Raw genomic sequence first — 21,694 nt, 5'->3', positions numbered from 1 at the left:
TTGGGGAAATCTGGCATTTTAAAATAGAACAAATGATGCCACTCCAGAACTGATGCAAACAAAGGCTTCAGCAGTAGGCCTTTTCCCACAGTCCCACCATTGCTTTCTGAGCCAACTCTAGTCAGGCCTTCACACCCACATTCCACAGTCACTCTTATCAAGGTCACCAATAACTCTCTACAGTGCTAGACTTGTCAAATCTCAATCTTCATTTTACATAACCTCTCAGCAGCATGTGACTCCACCAGCCACCTGCTCCTTGAAGCCCTTTCTTCAATTGGCTTCCGTGCAGAATCTGCAGGTTTCCTTCCTATCCCACCAGTGGCTCTTTCTCTGACTTGATGTTGCCATTTCCCCAGGGCTCTGTCATCGGGCCTCTTTGCTTCTCTTGCTACATCAGTCCTTTGCTGATACAATTCCATCTCCAGGCTTAAAAACATCTCTATCCTGATGATCCCAAAATTTATGTCTAAGCATCTCCAAGAAACACCAGATTAGCGTATCCAACTGCCCACTCAACGACTCTACTTGACTAATAGGCATCTCAAACTGAGAAGCGCAAAACTCCTGATAATCCCCCCAGTCCACTATTATCCTAATCATCCCCATTTTATTAGCTGCAATCTTACCAGGCCTATTATTTGTCTATGAGTGATTTCCCAGGATTTGTATGTTATTTTTCACAAAGGAGAAATATTCTGATTCCTATTTTATTTTCAGGTCCTTTCAGATGGAAGTAGTAAAACAGATTTCCTTTTTAAATTCTCAGGGCATGGTTTTAGTTGGAGTTAACTCCTCATAGAGACAGCAAAGGTTTTCGGTAGATAATACTTTGGTGGTTGCCTTAAAAAATGAATTTGAATTTCAAAGATTTCTATTTCACTTACCTCCCCACCCTCTGTATGAGTACTTGAACTGAGTACTTAGTACTTCAGTATGATAATTGTGCAGTCACAGTCACTTTGGAAGCATCCCAGTTGGATGTGGCTGTTCATGTGACTGAAGTTACGTGAGGGGCATATCTACCCAACCACACGTTTTATCCACTACGTAAGGCATACTACAACAAGCTGGTGACCTCCGGCTGGGAGTTCTGGACTCAGCTGGGAAGATGGGCAGTGTTTCTCAATCATGACAAATGTTAATGCCATCTAAGAATATTGTTAAAAAGTGCAGAAATCCAGGCCAATTCCACAGACTCCAATTTGGTAGATGTAAGGTGAAGCCCCAGGGCTCATATTTTTGACAAATACCCAGATGAGTCTTACGTTTGGGAATGTCTGTAAAGCACTGGTCTGTGAAGTTGAGACTGGTTACTCTTGTAAGAATCCAACATTAATAATAAAAATAAACACAAAAGGTAAAAATATAAAATGAAATTATTGATATACAGTCTTCCCTGCTATCCACAAGTTCACTTTATGCCACTGCGCTTTTACAAAAGACCTAGGTTAGTACCTGTCTTTGCTAACTGAAAGAAATCTGAAGAGAATTTTTACTTTTATGAAATGGTAATTGCTTGTCAGTATCACACATTTTGGCTTACAAAACGTTTCACAGAAATGCTTTACTTCCAGATAGTGGGAGAAACCAGTGTTCAGAGATATTACCATTAAGGAGTCCTTCACTCAAACATAAAATATGTGAAAACACCTTTCACAGACGGAAGATATTCACAACACCAGAGACCATACGTAGCAGGAAAAGTCTGTTGGCAGACTGTGAGGCAGGACCCAGTCACTTCAGAAACCCATGGGCACTACCAAGGTTGAGCGTGGACATATTTTTGGTCCTGTAATTTTACTCTTGAATATGAGACCAAAACAAATGCTTGCACAGGTACATCAGAGGACACTATAGCACTGCACATTCCTAGCAGTGTTATTTGCTCTGGAAAAAATTCACAATGAATGGACCACAGCTACAACAGCTAGGTATGTTTATATGAATGTCAAAAACACTTTTGAGTGAAGAAGGTAAGTCACAGAAGAATATAAACAGCATGGTTCCATTTATATGAAGCTCAAAAATAGGCACACTAAGTAATATATTGCTTATGCACTCATACATATTGTGTACAGTCTAAAGAAAAACAAGAGAAATCTCAGGATAGTTGTAACCTCCGTGTGAGAGAAAAGGATGAAAATACAACTGGGGAGAGCATCGGGTACTTCTGGTGTGACCTGATTCCCATTTCCCCTCTAGTTCACAAACAAGGCAACGACTACACACTTCCTGAGGCCTTCTGGCCACTAAAAGCCAGAGCAGGGATTTGAGCCAGTCTGAGTCTGAAGCCCTCTGGGCTCCCATTCCTCATATGAAAATGCTTTAGTTATACTGTGCCTGGAACTCTTTCGAGCACTTGGCATGTATTAGGCATAACCATCGAATTTTAAACATGAGGGAATTGAGGCACGGGGAGTGTGTGTGGTTATACATGATCACGCAACTGGTAAGTGGAGAGGCTGCCTCCCCCGGGCTCTGCTATCTTCCAGTTCTAACCTCTTCAGTCCCTCTTGGTCCATTTCCTCATCCTCTTCTTTCCCTGTACAAGTGTTCTTGATCCCACGTAATCTCATCACCTCTTAGAGCACCAGACTACAAGTTCTTTCCCTCCCTTCCAGCTTTACTATAATTTCCCCACCACCATGTCCTCTATACACTGCTTCTGCTATGTCAACATAAAATTCAAAACATTCCCAAAAACAGGGGGTATGACCTCATGCAGACACCTCATACTACAGAGAAATACTGGATAACATAGAAAAACATTTAATGTGCACCCCGGATTAAAGAATGGTGCTGGAAATAAACAAGATCCTATTCTCCTTCCTCACTGTAGGTAGAGAACACCACACAGATTACTGTCTATTATCCAGGCAAAATAATAAAAAGACTGGCCCTAGAAAAATATTTCCCATCGGTGCTTAGGAGTGCCCACATATAACAGTCAGCCTTTGCCAATCCTCCTAAACTTTGTTAGTTTACAAGCTCCAAAGATATGTCAGTGAGGGCCCATTCAAGATAAGAGAATACACTCCAAGTAGCACAGAGAAAATTTAATACCAGGAGTTAACCTCAAATGCATTGAACAAGTTAAAAAAGCAAAGGACTGGTGAGAAAATCCCCGACTTACCAATCAGGAAGCCACTACCATCCCTAGGTTGAGAGGAATGACGGGAGGTGTTCCCCTGAGGTCAGGCATGAGCTTGGACCAGGCCAGGGGCCCAGACCAGAAGGGGTGTGCAGCCAGAGTATGCAGTGCTACCTGGGGCTGAGAGAAAAGAACTACTCAAGGTTCTTCCCTCCTCCTTCCAGGGCCTCCCAAGAGCTGAAGGCAATTTCTGAGTTGAGAGATCTAGTTCGCAGGGCTCAGCCTTTAGTACAGAGCGGCAGGAGAAAGAATGAGCCTAAGACCAAACAGGTAGATGACTCACCCAATGAACTCTCAATCATATTTTTGTTTCATTCTTAAATAGGAATAAAAACAACCCAGAAGGAAAGATAATACAAGAACAGGGTGGGGCTCAGGGCCTTCCACATTGATGAGCACATCAGTGTGGTAGAGAGGGGGCACACGCAGAGGGTATGGAAGCTCTTCACCTCCCCCCGACCTATACTGTGCTTCACACATCCCTTCCATTTGGCTGTTTCTCAGTTGTAGGTTTCCTCATAAAGCTGATTGTAAGTACAGCACATTCTTGAGTCATTCTGGTGAGTTACCGTATCATGGCGGGGGTTTCAAGGGAACCCCTGCATTCGTGGGCAGCTGGGCAGAAGCTGGGTTGCTGGGACCCCACTTGTAGTTGGCATCCAAAGTGAGAGGGCTTCAACCTGTGGGGTCTGATGCTAACTTCAGGCAATGTCTGAACTGAATTAAATAGGAATTAGAAACTTGGTGTGGAAAAATGACACCTATTTTTGTCAGAAGGAAAACAATGCAGACTCAAGTGAGTGCTCTTCAGCTGAAGGCCAGCTTGGCTGGGGTGAGGACATTTTCAGATAACCCAGAGTCCTGGCTGATAAGCCTGATCACGGAAAAGCAATGCTAAAAGACACCTTAGACATCACCTCCAATTTCTTCAGACTAAATGGGTGAAGTGCAATTTTAAATGTCTTGAAAGAGCTGCTACAGTGACTACTGCATTTTCTATTACCTACAGTGGTCATGATTCTTTCTGCCCCAGGACGAATAGGGAAGTGGCCAGTCATCACCGATAGGACTTCACACCCTCTTTGTACAGCATTACGAGGTTACATAATTTCTTCTCCTGAAAAAAGCGTATCTTAGTTACCTTCCTATCGCCAGCACCTGCCAAGTTCTTAGCACATGTGAGGGAATCAGTTCATTGAAGTAAACTACAATTTCCCCCAGAACTTTGGTACAGATGAGAAATTCTTTTAACACAACTGGGGGCAAGCTATAGGGACGAGAGAGTGCCGTATGCAGACAGTTAAGAATCCAGCCTGTACCCACTGGAGGAAGGCCAGCTGCATACAGCCTCAGTGAGAGGAAAGATGAGGGAAAAAACAACGTAGCATTAAAATACCTGTGTTCTGGGCATCGTGCCTGCTTCACCACACACACTTTCTGACCTTAGGCAATTCAGCACTGAAAGCTGGGCATTTTAGTATCTCTATTTTGAAAATAAGGTTCAACTGGTTGTTTATTGCGACAAGTAGTCTGACATTTTCACTTGGTTCTGTTGTTACCTTCCCCAAAATACATAGAAATAACACAATTTCTTGCATTTCTAAACAGCTTCAGCTCTCAAAGCCCTTTTGTATCTATGAAGGTAACATTCTTCTTACTATACAGAGGGCCAGGCCTTTTATTCCCAATTGCACTTCAGAGAGAATAATGCCTGAAGTTGAAGGAACTGGCTGGCTTTTCTGGTCCTCCAGCCTAGGTTGTTGTTTTTTAAAGGCCTCAGAAACGTTCTAGGAAAGGGAATGCTACCCTGGCCAGTTTCAGAAACGTCTTCTCCAAGTGCGAATGCTTTCTCCCAAAGCCAGCCAGTCCGGAGCCAGGAACTGCAGTGGCCCCAGCCTCATGTGGCCTTCAAGCAGGGCAGGGAGCCTTATAAATTGTACTGATGCTATGACTAAAAGTAATAACTCAAAAACCGAAATTACGTTCCCAAATGGGAGACACAAGGGGGAATCCTAAATTGCAGGAAGGAGATGGGAATTTTCTCTACAGGCCAATGTAAGGGAGAGGGAAGCATAGCCAAGTTAAAAGCCCAGAACTGTTACTGTCCCAAGTTGAAGTGCTGAGGGAACTTCAACAGTGCAGATCAAGACTGTGATGCAGGCAGGCATGTAAAGCGCACACACACACACACACACACACACAGGTTGAAGTGCTGAGGGAACTTCAACAGTGCAGATCAAGACTGTGATGCAGGCATGTAAAGCACACACACACATGCATTCTGGTATGAGAGAATGCCCACTTACAAATACGCTGTTTTCCAATAGTAGAGTCCTGCGACTGGAGAAGTTGAGGATTTGCTCTGTACACTCTACTAGGTAAGTGGTTGAAATTACATTCCACATTACAAAAATGAGAAATTACTAAACCAGCACGAACACAATAGTTTATTTCATTAACAGAGCAGCTACTACATGCAGACACTGCCCCAGGCAACTTGGGATTTAGCAGTGAATCAGACAGACACCTAGGTGTCTTAAAAGCTTATGAAAACAGGGCCATAAGCCAGGTTGACAAAAAAGGTAAGACTTATGAGGACTTCAAAAATCAGGAGTGAGAGATGCACACACACCTCTGAGTAGTTATGGAGTAAGAGGTTACAGGTAGAGTAAGACTAGGAAAATTATACAATTGTGTCCAAATAAATGTACCCAGACTTTTTGTAGCACATAAAGTCCTAACCAGTGTGTAACTTACTTTTAATCAGTTTTCTGATGTGCCTTACATGAGGCCTCTCACCCTCAGGTTAAATTAAATACCCTTCCTTCCAAGCAGAACCTTTCTAACAAATGGGAGAGCAATGAACACCCCAAGAGGCACAGCTTTGGGAGTAAAGCACTGGTTTCCAGCAGTAACAGAGCAACTGGATAGGAACCAGGCCTTATTCGCTATCCTGTCCCATCAAGGCTCTGCCATTCTGTGGAAACTGTCAGTGCGTCTCCCTCCTTGGACCTGTCTGTTGATTTTTTCTGTGGTGGAAGTAAATTTTAGTCTGGTGAAACTGGTGGCCGAGTCCTTGCTCATACAGTCTAGGGGTTCATGGAGATAGTAAAACTGCCAAAAGAAAGACATTAACATGCTTTGTTAAGCAACATAAAACTAAGAACTTTAAAATCTTGCCCCTGAAAGTGTGGTCCACATAGCAGCCATCAGCAAACAGATAGAAATGCAAATTCTCAGGCCCACCCACACCTGAATCAGAATCTCTGAGGGTAGGACACGAGGATCCATGTTTTAAACAAACTCCCTCAGATATACTTACAGTATATCTTATATACTTATACTTAGTGAAGCTTAAGTCCTGTTGGACAATACAAATATACTAGATCTTAGATATACCAGGAGTATGGTTAATAAGAAAAATCTACTGAATTTTTTCCTATTTAAGAACTCAGCTGTGGAGTGTGAAGTTATTCTGCCCTCTCACTAGTTCCTCAGCCATCATTTTACATGCTTATACACAAAGTATTTATGTAATAACTTACCTACCCATGTTTCTAAGAACTAGTTACTGAAAAATAAAAAATGAGCTGCCCAAATGTATGCTATAAATGGGATTCATAATTCTTACATTGAGAAAATATTAATATTCAGAACCATTTTATCCTACTATATATTTGCCAGAAGCTAGTCTACATTTTAAAATTTCTACTGTACTTAATATGAACATATTGCACGTGTACGTGTGTATATATATATATATAATTTATTCATATGCCTGTATACACACACTATGGCCTTCATAAAGAGCTAAATTATACATAAAACATGCCCCTTAAGATCAGAGATGGCCATGGCTATATTTTCTTTGAAGTCTCCAATTTCATTCAAGACTGAAATACTATCAGCATATCAAAAATAAGCAGAAAATCTGTTACAATCACGGAAAAGACCTTGCTTTCTGGACCAGAGATCCCCAAACTGAGGAATACTGCCCAACTACATCAGTGAGACACCTGCCTACCTTCACTAAGAATCAGAGGATACCTTCCAAGCATGTGCTGCTACCCAATTTTTAAAAAAGTATTAGAAATTGGCAAAGCTCAATAACTAAACACTAAATGAACAGATTAATAAATAATTTTAAGGAGAATATAAACTGTCACTATGACATTACTATTTTCTTAAAGGGGAAAGAAGATAAGGCCCCTTTTCATCTCACGTTCAATGATCAATGCTTTACAAAATTCAGAACCCCAATGTTTATGATATATTACTAATTAGCTTTAATGTTTTAACCATGATTCTCAGGAAGCTATTTCAAGTAGCACCTGAACTTCCATAGGAGCTGTGACAACTACCTGTTTGCATTTGAGTACTAAGCACAAAATTCCTTCCCCATCCTCCACTCTCTCTTTACCATCCTTATTTTCTCAGTTTCTTCCTTCATGACAGGTTTATCTAATAGAGAAATGCTCAGTAAGTGCAATATTTCACCATGCCCTTTAATTTCTCCTATAAACCAAACTAGGAGGGATAGAAGGAAGGGAGGAAAGGAGGGAAAATAACCCATTATTCCTATCATTAAAATGTGATAATTATATGTCATGGAAAAAAGAGAAGTTTATTTTCAAATTCTTTTAATTTAGAAATAGAAAATGTTTTGGAAGAAAAAAAAATGAAAGCAAAACACAAAATATATAGGCAAATTTTTACTCATGAGCTTCTCAAATCCTCACTTGTTCACCAATTCCCAAGATGAAAAACACTCTTCTTAAAAGGTACTCAGCCACCACTGTAAAAGAAAGAAAAATGCTCAATTTTCAGTATTTATAAGACTTTAATAATAATTATTATTTGAAATACATTATATGGTAATATTATGGAACCAAAACCAGTTACTTGAGAACCACACCTGTATTATCCCAAGACAGCATAAAAAAAAGAAACTGAACTTTAAAATCTTAGAACTGAAAAGGTCCTTAGAGATGATGTGGCTTCTGGAACAGGCTCAAAAACTCAGAATTCTCCTTTGGGAAGTATTTTTAACAGTCTAGCATATCTTTCTGAACAAGATGAAAAATATGAAATTACCTATCAGGATGGTTAGTTGGTGAAGTTTTCAATTTGATGTACAATCAGCCAGTTGAAAACAAAGCGTGCAGATGAGCTTTGCACCACTGTCTCACCATCTTCACTCAAAAAGCAGTTTTAATCACAATGAAAACAAAAACCATCTTTTCTAAAGAACTCCTGTGTTGCAAAAGCATCAACATTAAGACTGTACCCTGAATACATTTTAGTACTGTTTAGTGATGTTAAAGAACAAAAAATAGTTATATTACTAGATGAAAATACTCCTGAAATACTCTTGAATATATACTTTAATGCTAAGTATTTTAAGAGCTCACATTATTAAATTTTACTGCTATAACTTAAATACCCACAACTATATAACTTCCTTAAATTGTAAGACTGTGGATATTAATTTTGACAGCTATTAAGTATACAAGAGGAAAAAATTTCATCATAAGGTAAAAATAGAGTAATTCAGCCACTGAAAGGGAAGCTTGTGGTTATATTTTACTTGCTATCATCTCAAAACGATTTAAACAGTGCTTCATTCTCTTTCAAGCAATAAAAAAAGAATTCTTTCAGTTTGAGCTGTCATGGCATATCATGAAAAGATTACATTTTCTGATAGCTTTTCTCTTAAAGCGTTTTCTCAAAATGCTTTCTTTGGTCTTCATTTTAATGTAAAAACTACGTGAAGACAGGTTGCTAGAAGCAAAGTTTTATGAGGTCACAGCTGAATAACCTCTGACTGGTAATGGCAAAAGATATTTTGTGACTGCTGTGGAAAGCAGAGTTAGAAGAAAACAAATTATTTCAAAACCGTGTTATAAACAACTGGACTAATGGATCTCAATCCAAAAAAGTATGTGCTGAGACCACCTTGTCCTGAACAGCACTTCAGGGCACAACTTTGGTAACAAAGTAAGGGATATTCTAACACAAAGCTTGGATAAGTACCTATGTTGGACAAATTAGAAATGCTAAAGTCTTCCATAAGGGAATCTAACAAAAAAAATTTAACAAGGATAATGTTCCACTCTTGGACTAAACACAAACCACCTCAACTGTGTAAACCTAGGCTAAGGAAGACTGAGGCAGGTATTTGTGAGAAACTGAGCACTTCAGCCATCAGCAAGAGCACACCTGCAGCAGGCTTTCAATGATAAATACTGGGTTTGAAAGGGGCTAATGAAATACAAACTGGTGTGTGAAGTAAGGAATGTGAGTGTTCTCAAAATGAGCCAGAACAAGATAGAAGGCATATGCAAAAGACAGAAATATAGGCTCCCAAGCCAGTTGGCCTGTGTTTTATAAGCTGCTCTGTTTTCTAGCCAAGTAATCACTTCCTAGCTTAGTAAGTAATGCAACTTGAGTACTTACTCTCCATGCCTCAGTTTCTTCATGTATAAAATGGAAACAACAACAGGACTAACGTCACAGAACTGCTGTTAGGATTAAATCAGCTGCCTCACACAAGCAGGAACAGTCCCTGGCACACAGCAAGTGCTCAATAAATGCTGGCAATTACTATTACAATCATGACCATTAGAAACAGACAAAGAATCTGAAGCTATTTACTTTGTTCAACAAACATTTCTTCAGTTTTTTTTTTTAATATATATAAACAGGTTGGTCTCGGAACTCATAATCTATTGTGAAAAACAGACCATATTAATAACTCAAGGCAGACAGTAATGTCTGGAGGAGAGAGTAAGAACATAGTGCCAAGTGAAGACTGGGGGGGAAAATGTGAAAAGCACTTATATTCCAAAGTAACAACAGAACCTTGTATGTTGTTCCAAAGGGTAAAGGAACAATGAGGGGTATTTATACGAAACAAGAGAAGCACAGGTTTACATTGAAAAGGAGAGACTTCACAGATTATCCCACTTCTTCTGTCTGTAACCCAGAGATACCAAGTGTCAGGTTCCCTAATTCTACACAGGTTTCTCTCCATGATTCCATGATTCCAGAACTGGTATTTCTCAGTAGTATTATAACAAAGACTTCTGAACTGATGGACATTAGGGAGACTTGGTCCTTTCCTAAAATATCTATGATCGTAAAATATCCCCCTGTGGCACTTTTGCATAGTAAGTATGGACATCATCTGAAAATGCTCAAGTTGCTTGTTTAAAAGACAATCTCCACGAGCACCCATAAGAAAATACCTCGTATTTAAGGGACATAGTTTGCAAAATGTTCCTAAGTAACTGCTTCACCTTCCCAGCCCCAAAAATAAGCCTAGTGTCAATACTTTGAAATGGCAGAGAAGGCTCAGAGTGTAAATTCAAACATCACAGAGCAAGTTAAGTACCACACATTGTACCCAGTCTTCACACCAAATTTAACTGCCTAAAATTGACTACTCTAATTGCTCACTGTCTTAAGGTGTCTCAGTATCTTATAGTGAATCAAAAAAAAAAAAGCATTTGTAAAAGAATAAAGTAATACCAATGTGTCTCAATCTTTATTTCTCTTCTAATACACCTGAAAGGTTAATACCTTATCATGAATAAGAACTACAAGAGTACCGCCTCCCATGTAGTTCTCATCCAAGTTGGTTTTTAGGGTTTACATGATTTAAGTCATTAATCTTTACTATAACCCAATCAGTAACAATTATCCTTATTGAATAACCTGGGCACAGAGAAGGGTAAGCTGCCCAAGGCTCTGACACCATTTAAGTAACAACAAAGAGGATCTGAATCTAAGGGATCTGGTCCAAAGTTTGAACTTTTATCACTGCAGTAATTTTCAGATGGGGACCATTTGCTCTGTACCTTAAAAATCAGTAATAAACTGCATAAAGAGGATTTGAATTTGAACATTTGTTCCATCATGGGTCAGTCACTGAGTACTTTCTTTGTCATACAGTCAGTGTTTTTACTCTCTTCTTCACCTTTAAAATTTTTTATTAGAGAAAAGAGTGCCTATTTCAGACTTGCTAAAAAGTTTGTATAGATAAAATATCAGCTTAATTACCAGGTACTCAAATATCAGTAGATTGGCAGCACTAAAAAGTCAAGAGACAGTTGTGTATTAACACAACAGCAAGCTGTCAACTCAAATGGTTTCAGTTTTCAGCCCATCCCCAATACTTGTTCAGAAAGTTTACTTACACAATTATGTTATTAATAGGGATATGGATCAGTTTCACAAAAAAGCCAATGAATCCCATTATAGCAAATCCTATTGCTGTTGCCATGGCAATCTTCTGGAATTCTAGATTTAAAAATACAAAATTTATATTAATTTTTCACTGTCACTGCAAACGTAAAAGAAAACACTGGAACAACAAAAATAAACTTACTGGCATACACTTCTCCTGACAGTAAATATATCATTTCAAATAAAACATGACACTATTAATATAAGTTGACAGATTTTTAATTTTCATATTTTATTGAAATGTAGGGAAACACAGAAATCAAGTGCATAACCATTCCAGTCAATCCATCAAGCAACAAAACATTTTATCTTCTTAGCAAACCAGAATACCAAAAAGAAATAAAACAAGGATAGAAAAAATACAGTATTTGTTTTAAAATTTTATAACACTGCTAAAAATATGGACTATAACAGCACAGAACAAAACTTTTTATAAACTATAAGGTCCATTGTCCCTGGTATTATAATGAAGCCAAAAATAAGGCTTGAAAAATCAAATTGGATTAAGCACAATTTTACATAAAGGTTTCAGAACTGGTAATGTTTCCATTTAAAGTTATTTCCTCAAAGAAGCTCTTCCTGTTCTCTCAACAGGGTTAGTCCTCCAAATGTGCTATCAAACCTTCATCTATTTCTTTAGTACTTACCACAGCCTTAATTACAAATTATAATTCCCATTATTTGTTTATGACTGTCTTCCATAAGAGCAAAAATCGGATCAAAAACAGGTATGTTATATATTTTTATATGTTACACTATACACATGTCATCCTCTAATCCCTGTATACCATACTCTATCATATTATATACTTTTAGATATTTACTGTATACACAATATACTATATTATATTCTGTGCTATATTCCCAGCTGCTAACTCAGGCAAGAGTCAATAAATGAACAAAAGCACGCAAAATTTGGTGCACCTTTTATCACATGAATCACGATAAATAAGAAATTAAATTTTTTAGGTTAGCAACAAATATGTTGTTGATTTCATCTTAAGGTTTTGGCAAAAGGGGAGAAGAAGGGACACACTGCCAGAGCATGGGGGGTTCCAAACAAAAGATTTTCCAGAGTAGAATTATGGAAGATAGCAAAAACTCTATAGAGTGATGAGATATGACCAGGGCAAACATAACATGGAGAATAAGACTGTAATAAAGAATCTTACACTCTGAAAATCAATAAAACAAATATTTATGAAGTGTACAGAAAGTGTACAGAATGTAGGACAAAGTGACATTTAAAAATCAATAAAACAAAATTATTTTTATTGTTGAACAGGAAGTTATTAAACAGGAAGGTATTGATTAAATAAAAGGCTTAGAAAATGCAAAATTTTCATCTGTTTTCTCTTTTAATTTACCTTTTCTATCAGGTTTGGTACATCTTTTAACCAGCCGAATTGAGTCCTTCACAAACTGCCGACTTGGCTCAACGAACTGCATTACCTGATCCATGATGCCTATTTAAAAAAATAAGAAAAAGACATTTGCTGGTATTACCAAACATACAGTAAGAGCTTGCTCAGTTCTAGCAAAATGTAAATTAAACCAGCCATGAATTAATAGCTGATGTGGGTCAGTTCGATCTCACACACACACACAAAAAATTCAAACTCTGAGCCTAAACTGACGTTACTTTTTAAACTCCATCCAAGCACTGGAGCAAACACAGTAAGAAAAGCAGAGGTCTTACCCATGTTGTTAGCCCTGACAAAGGATGCATGCTTTCAGTGTAAAAGGGAAAGCGACTGACAACATACCTATTCGTTATTCACTCCTCAGTAACTCTCATTACTATTCCTACTAAGAAGCCAATGATGCTAGAATCCAACATTTTCTCTTTTATTTTAAACCCCCAGAAAACAGAGTCTAGTGCGGTGAACTATGGTGCTGCAAGAGACTAGAGGCTGAAGCAAATGTGGACTTCAATCTGATTGTTCTATACCACTGACCACAAAAGTTTTAGAAAGGAGCATACTTACACAGGACAGATCAAATTTTCAAAACTGCAGAGATTGACAAAACCAAGACCCAGATTCTGAGAAGTTATCAGCTCAATTCCAAGGTTTGGACACATCTTCTAAGGAAACATACATCTTTTATTGTACAAGTTATTACCTAACAGAAAAGTCATCCAAACTTAGCTTTGGGACCCACTGGTCTGAGGGCGACTGAGGCCTGTTTATTACTTGTATTTTACTACATCTATAGTTCCTTAAACAGTGGTCAGGCACATAAATACTTAATAAAATTTGCTGAATCAATGAATGAATACCATTGTTAAGAGCAGGTGGTGGTTCAAATTCCTAAGAAATGTAACCTCTCTAAGCCCCAGTTTCCACACCCAGGGTGGGCAGTCAGAATAATGTATATTAAACACTTAAAGTGCACTAAGAATTATATAAACATTCTGGGCCAGGTGTGTTGGGTCCCTCCAAACACATAGCAATGTCTGTTTCCTCAGTAGTTCACGTAACTCTTAATCGTCAAATCCAATGGGCTTAAATAAGCTTTATAAGAAGTGGTAATGTAAGATTTATATCCAAAACAAAAACAAAGCCACACACACACACACAATACACAAAACACTTCAGTGTCGGGGGACGGGATCCAATAACCCTCCGGACCTGCTGATCTGGAACACAGACCCGTGCTCTCGTGCCACACCACGGAGCGGCGGGTCGGGGGGGGGGCCTCGGCTCCGACTCTGCCAAGGCCGGGCTCTCACCGCCGCCCCAAGGCCTGCCTCCCGGTCAGCGCGACAGGCGCCCGGATGCCCCGGGAGAGCGCACACAGGGGCGGCCGCAGAGCCGAACCCCGCCCCGGGGCTGGACACGCCCGAGGGCCATGGGCTGTCGAACCTGTCCCGGGTCGTCGGAGGCCGCGGCCCCGCCGTCCGCTTCCACCGGGCGGAGCGGGCGGGTGCTGGCGGCCAGAGAGGCCTCAGCGCGCTCCCGGACCCGAGCGAGGCCGCCCCAGGGGGCCCGACGCCTGGCCGAGTCACACAGAGGATGCCCCCGTCCCAAGTCTCTCGGGAGACAGACGCTCACCTGCCCAGCGCCTCCTCAGACAACAGGGACACGTAGCACAGGCACGGACAAACCACAGCCACCGGAACTGGAAACCGAGTCTCTGCCCTTCAGCCCGACCTCTCCTACGCTCATTGGTCCTTGGCGCGGAGGTCTCAGGGCGCAGGCGCAGCTAAGCACAGTCTCGGCCCTGCCTTCCGGAAGAGGTGGGCTCCGCACCTGCGGTTTGGTGTCCCTTTAGTAAGGGACGCGCTCCGCTGTGTGTCCCCCAGGCTAAGCGCCCCTCTCCCGCCCTCGCCCTAGGCGCGTTCGCCGCAGGAAGCCCGGGGCCTTGCACGACGCCACTCTGCCAGAGCGCATAGGTGAAGCTCTAAATGAATTCCGTGCGATGGGGTGATTTTACATACAAGTTTCTGTTTCCTGCGGTTCATCTTGCTTCGTGCACCTCCCGACTGCCCATATTTTTTGTATTATGTAATTTGGGGGTCATAATGCATCTTATAAACAATGCAAGATTATTATGACCGACCTAACCCGACATAGGCTCCCCACCCGCAAAACTTGGCCTTTCTGCAGTGTCAGGCTTGGAAACACTGCGAAACAGGCCATCGTTTGGTGTACTTCAGATTTGGTTTGGGGCGGCGGTTAGGATGTATATGGGTTGTCTGTGTGTTTTGCTGAATTATAAATGCAGACATTTGGTATTAGCGGTGAACTTGTCAATCTTCGTTTTCATGTTTTTTAGAATGAATTATTCTTTTGACAGTTGTTCAGCACCTGCTATGTATAACACTTTACTAGGTGCTATGATATGAATAAGGCATAGCTCTTACCTTGGAGCTTTATGGTCTAGTGAGGGAACTAACAGTGCAGGGAGCGGTACAGACACGTAAACAAAGTAATTGTAAGTCAATATAAATGCTAGATAGTCAATAAAGGGAGTGTTGTGAAGAGAGAACAAACAAAGATTGTGGGATAAAGACAGGATTCCCTTATTGATCGCTATAGGACCCAAAGTAGATGACACATCCGCTGAAATCCTAGGCAGAGAAAGTATTCAATCACACCCCCGGTCTATCCACAATTAAAAGTTGCTCTTTGAACTAAGGCAAGGTATATATATGAATGTTGCCTTATGTATGGACCGTCTGCAGTACAGTCTGGAAAACATGTTAAAAACGTTGGTTCCTGACCTCCAGTCTACTGAATCAGAATATCTGGAGGTTTAGGGATTAGAAATCCACATTTTAAAAAAATTTACAAGACGTTTTAGGTACTTTACAGCACTGAGAGTTCTAACACCCCTCTGAACTCAATACTCTCAGCTTCTCTTAAGAATATTACCATTTTGTAACAAATTGTTGAACCTAGGCTACAAGTCAGGTGAATAAATATTTCCAGTAAAGAGTCAATAATAAATATTTTAGGGTTGGAGCCTTCAGGTCTCTGCGGTTGTAGCTCTGCTATTGTAGTGCAAAAGCAGCCATACAAACTATGTAAATAAATGGATGAGACTATTCCAATAAAACTTTATTTACAATAACAGAAGATCAGATTTGGCCCACATCAGATTTGGCCCATTTTACCAACTCATGATCCAGGCAGTGCTTGTATTATCATCACACGGGGATAAGATCAAACAGGTGCTTCTGATGTGAGAACAGTACACCAAGTGCCTGTGAAGTGGCCTTGATAAGCCTTGAAGTAGTCCTTCATCAAAATTCTAGATCTAATGGTCAGTTTAAGGGAAATACAGGGGCAGGACATATTAAACCCCACCACCAGTATGCAGTTGTCATTTATGATTTTACTTTACAAATAATATTTTCAGCAAATATAATACATGGTAATTGTTTTACAAATTTAGACAATGCAGATCAAAAAAAAGTTACAAAGTGACCCCATTCTTCAACCTAGTGAGGTGCTTATTAGTAAACCATCCCAGACAGTAAAATAATTAGATAATGATAGTAAAATGATTTGATAGATAGTAAAGTGCATCATTAACAGGTGAACTTCCTCCAGTTTTCTCTGTGCGTATACAAATACATATCTAGGTAAATACCTAGAAAAATAGATATAAAATAAAAATGTCATCATAATAAAATTGTAAAATATTATGTTTATATTACTTAAGTAATAGAAATTCAAAGAACTTCTAAATTTCTGAATACAAGATAAAAATTTCTTTGTCACATGTAATATTGTTCCTTAATTATAACTCTAAGTTTAAGAAAAACTGAAAAACATTAAGGTTGGAGTTAATAAGATTTTATTCTAAGTTATGTTTTAACTTTAGACAATAAAATCGGAGCCCTGCTATGATGAGAAAATTAACACACTTTTTCTCTACTTACTCCCATCCCCTCCAATTTCTGTGTTTTGCAATATTCCGTAAAAGAGGGATGGCTCTCTTGGTAAAATCCACTTTAATTCTTTTAAAACAACAAGGTAATAATTCTAAGGCTCACATGCTCCTATTTACTGTCATACTAGAAGTCCTTGCTGATGCCATAAAATAAGAAAAGGGTGGGGGGAAATCTTACAGATTGAGGAAAAAAAGAAAGAAAATTGTCTTTCTTCACTGATGACATGAATGACTGTGTAGAAAATCCAAAAGAACAAAAATATCTCCTGGAACTAGTAAGCAATTATAGCAAGATTGGAGGATATGGAATTAATATACAAAAGTCAATTCCTTTCCTAGATAACAGCAATGAATAATTGTAACTTGAAATAAAAAATGCAACACTATTTTGATTAGCACCAGAGAGAGAGGTGGGGAAGAAGAGAAGAAGGCAGACTTAGACATAAATATACCAAAATGTGTATATTAGGAAAGCTACAAATTTTTTTTTGGTATCATTAATCTACAATTACATGAAGGACATTATGCTTACTAGGCTCCCCCCTTCACCAAGTCCCCCCCACATACCCCTTCACAGTCACTGTCCATTGAAAGCTACAAATTTGATGAAAGAAAACAAGATCTAAATAAGTAGAGAGATAGTCCATGTTCATGGATAGGAAAAAGTACTGTCAGGATGCCACTTCTTTCCAACTTGGTAATAATCACAATTCCTATCAAAATCCCAGCAAATGATTTTGTATATCAATAAACTTTTCCAAAATTTGTGGAAAGACAAAAGACAAGCTAACACAATATGGAAGAACAAAGTTGGGGAACTGGCACTACTAGGCTCCAAGACTTACTGTAAACCTGAAGGACAATGTGGTATTGGTGAGAGAATAGACACATAGGCCAACTGAAAATAATGGAGAACCCAGATGTAGACCCACTCAAATATAGTCAGTTGATCTTTGACAGAGGAACAAAGGCAATTCAGTGGAGTGCAGATAGTCTTTTCAACAAACAGTACTGAACAACTGGACTTCTACATGCAAGAAAATCTAGACACAGACTGTACACTTTTCATAATAATTAACTCAAACTGGTTCATAGACAAATGTAAAATGCAAAACTATAAAACTTATGGAAGATAAGAGGAAAAAGGGTGACCTTGGATATGGTTATGAGTTTTTAGATATAACACCAAAAGCATGATCCATGGAAGAGAAAGGTAATAAGTATGACTTGATTAGAATAAAAACTGCTCTACAAAAGACACTGTTAAAAGAATGAAAAGACACGTGACAAACTGGGAGAAAATACTTGCAAAATGATCTACAAAAAAAACTTGTATCCAAAATATACAAAGAACTCATAAAACTGAGCTATAAAAAAAACCCTAAGAATAGGCAAAAGGTCTGAACAGATGCCTCACCAAAGAACATGTACAGCTGGCAGATAAACATGAAACAAGGCTCAAGATCACATGTCATCAACGAATTGCAGATTACCACTACACACCTATTAGAATGGCTAAAATCCAAAACACTGACACCACCGAGTGCCGACATGATGTGGGGCAACAGGAACTTTCATTCATTGCTAGTAGGAATGCAAACTGGTACAATCAGTTGGGAAGACAGTTTGGCAGCTTATTACAAACCTAACATTATCCTACTATACTATCCAGCAATCATGTCCCTTGACATTTACCCAAATAAGTTGAAGACATATCCACACAAAAACCTACCCACAGATGTTTATAGAAGTTTTATTTGTAACTGTCAACATGTAGAGGTAACCAAGATATCTTTCAGTGGATGAATGGATAAACTTGATACATCCATACAATAAAGTATTATATTTATGAATTAAAAAATGAGCTATCAAGGCATGAAAGACAAAGAAGAAAGGTAAATGCATATTGCTAAGTGAAAGAAGCCATATGAAAAGGCTGCATACTCTATGATTCCAACTCTGACATTCTAAAAGGGAAAACTGTAAAGGCTGAAAAGATCAGTCATTTGCTAGGAGCTTGGGAAGAGAGAGGACAAGAAGAGCAGGTGGAACCCAAGGAGGGATTTTTAGTGCAGTGAAACTAATCTGTATGGTACTACAGTAGCTGGTGGATACATGACAGTATACATTGGTCTAAACCACTGAACTGTACACCACCAAGAGTGAGCCCTAATGTATGTTATATACTTTAGTTAACGTATTAATATTGGTTTATCATTCATAACAAATGTACACTAGTACACGATGTTAATGATGGGGGAAATTGTGCAGAAAGAGTGGGGGAATTATGGTAGTTTTCTGTACTTTCTATTCAGTTTTTCTGTAAAACTAGAACTACTCTAAATAGTCCATTAGTAAAAATAAAAACTAAATTATAAGGCTCTAGGAGATGGAAAGTAACTAATGAAAGAGTCATTCTACCATTTTCTTTATGCTGTGTCTAAAGCAACCCTGAGACGTTGGGTCTCCTCCACTCTCTGCTACCCATAATGTCTGAGATTCTGAGAAGTCCGGCAGCTCTCCCAAGACAAAACCGACAGACATGAGTTTGGCCACAAACCTAGTCATAACCAGTTGATTTACCTACAGTAGGCAGAAGTTCTGACCCCTTCACTGCAGTCCCTGGGACTTGATGACACCCAATCTCATGCTTTGTTTACGCTGAGGCATGGAGAATGTTCTGGGCTGAATTGTGTCTCCCCAGCATTCACATGTTGAAGCCCTAACTCCCAGGACCTCAGAATGTGGTTGTATTTAGACATAGGGTTTTTAAAAAGGTAATTTAGTTAAAATGAGGTCATTAAAGTAGGCCCTATTCTAAAGTGACTGGTATTCTTATAAAAGGAAACTTGGACACACACAAGTACAAGAAGACTGCCATTTACAAGTAAAGGAAGAGCCTCGGAGGAAACCACCCTTGCTGATACCTCGCTCTCAGACTTCGGGGCTCCAGAACTGGAAGACAGTGGTTTTCTATGTAAGCCAACCAGTCTGTGGCGCTTTGTTATGACAGACCTAGCAAACTAATACAAATGTCAAGGTTTTATTGCCTTTTTTTCTTTTCTGTTTCCTCAAAGAAAGAAAAGTTCAACAAGTATAATTTTTGAATACACAGTAATCTCATAGGAATATAAAAATCATGAAATGCTGATTTCCACTTTTGCAATGTAGAATTAACTTTTTAGGGAGACATATATAGAACTTTGTGAAAGTTTATATTAGAAAAAGGGACCACAGTTTTTAAACTTGTAAAATTACTTCTTGATCAGTTAAATTTTACTGTCAAGTAGTTTTATTTTTTTTTAAGGTTCTTATGGACACTGTATTTCCTGAGTTCATGCATGCTTGAATATATTCTAGTGACTTGGTGGGTATAAAATTGGTTGTCATTTTCTTTTCTTTAAAATTTGGCTGAAATTAATTACTCCATTCTATTCTAGTACTAATTGTTACTAAGGAGAAATTTGACAGTAGCTTGAAAATTTTCTGTCGTATTTCATCCCCTCTATGTGATTAAAGAATTCTTTCTCTAACGCTGAAATTCAATAGCAAACTAGATCTGCCTCAGTGAAAGCTTTTCTTTGTCCTTTGTGTACTTTCTTAATAGTTTTACCTGCTTATTCCTCTATTCACTGTAAGTAACTCAAGCCTTCTTATACTTTAACACAGTTGCTAATTCTATTCTATTTCTTGGTGTTTCTAATTCATACTCATATTATTTTGGATCTTAATTTTTCTTCAGAGTACAGTGTTCTTTTTATGTCATTCTGTTTTTTTAAATTATTTCACTGATGAGAATCATTTTCTGTTCGTGTTCTTTTTAAGTTTCTTTTGTCACAGAAAATAATTGGAGAGAGTTTCCCTTCTGTTTCTTTGAGATTTGTATTCTTAGGTCCTTCATCTGTTTTCTGCATCCAGTTGTCATTGTTCTATGTATTATTTTTCAGGAGTATGTTTGTATAATTTAAATTTAAACAATCTCTTTAAAAAAGATTTATTATAAGAAGTGTAAAACAAAAGCAGAGAACAGTGTGATGTTGCTCCCTTTGTCTTGCACGTGGGCTTGGCTTTCCCTTCGCTCTCTTTAGAGCTGGCAAGTTCTCCTCAGGTTTCAGAGTCCTGTTTGTCTCCTTAGAGCTGTAGCTTCGAAGCTGTGTTGTGCTTCTGTTCCCTTCTCTGTAGCTTGAGGACACAGGGAAATGGCAGCCTAGCTCTGGCTGTGTTCCTTTGCTTAGGAATGTGGATTAATGTGGATTCTGTTTTCTCTTCTGAAATATGGCCCAATTCTCTATCTTATTATTCATTTGGTCCAAAGTTTCTGTGAGGGGAAAAGTTCTGGCCTCAGACTTTTCAGTTCCATGCAGGTTTTATATCTTTCCTGCCTCTGCTCAGCTATCTTGCTGTAGAGGCTTCTACTCTTGAAGATTTCTTTTTGAATTTTGCCTGAGGTTCCTGTCAATCCCTCAAGACTACTCTTATCCAAAGTACATATTTATGGAAATAAACAATATTTTATTTTTTCCCTTCTTTTCTTGTAATTCAGGGTTAAGCTTAGGGAGCTGTGCCAAGCCATGCCAGAATATTTTATTTTATCAACTACTTACTGGACTTTATGGCATGACATTGTACACTTTTCCTTATTTGGTTCTTGCTGTTGAAATTTTGCTGCTGCTAATAATTATTGTTCATTACATTAGATGCTGGAGAAGGTGAATTTTGGGCTTCTGTTTTACTTCACAGTCATTGCTATTTTAGTAAGAAGATGGGAGATTAAAACATCAGGCCCTGCTATCTTATAATCCTTTTTAACTGGGAGAACTTTTCTCGTTAACTGGAAGTACAGAGATCTCTACACTACAACAAGAAACTATTTGATGTGTCCTAATTTTA

The 21,694-nt window shown here is 38.9% G+C and overlaps 1 protein-coding gene across 1 annotated transcript; it reads right to left on the bottom strand.

Moving 5' to 3' along the window:
• Positions 1–7,853: 7,853 nt before the first annotated feature.
• LOC130678849 (protein transport protein Sec61 subunit gamma) lies at positions 7,854–13,487 on the bottom strand. The gene is made up of 4 exons (XM_057505314.1): positions 13,390–13,487; positions 12,769–12,867; positions 11,353–11,455; positions 7,854–7,949 (listed from the first exon to the last, which is right to left on the bottom strand). Exons 2-4 carry the CDS (start codon positions 12,860–12,862, stop codon positions 7,940–7,942), a joined length of 207 nt encoding a protein of 68 aa, XP_057361297.1. The 5' UTR covers positions 12,863–12,867; positions 13,390–13,487; the 3' UTR covers positions 7,854–7,939.
• Positions 13,488–21,694: the final 8,207 nt, after the last annotated feature.

The sequence above is a fragment of the Manis pentadactyla genome, chromosome 7 (assembly GCF_030020395.1).
Source record: "Manis pentadactyla isolate mManPen7 chromosome 7, mManPen7.hap1, whole genome shotgun sequence".
NCBI lineage: Eukaryota > Metazoa > Chordata > Mammalia > Pholidota > Manidae > Manis > Manis pentadactyla.
Note: the sequence above shows the minus strand (reverse complement) of the source record. Positions and strands in the feature narration are given on the sequence as shown.

Excerpts from the sequence above, each read along its gene's own strand:
- LOC130678849 (XM_057505314.1), bottom strand. The coding sequence starts at position 12,862 with ATGGATCAGGTAATGCAGTTCGTTGAGCCAAGTCGGCAGTTTGTGAAG. Across the intron at positions 11,456-12,768 it reads TACCAAACCTGATAGAAAAG|AATTCCAGAAGATTGCCATG; the intron begins GTAAATTAAAAG and ends TTTTAAATCTAG.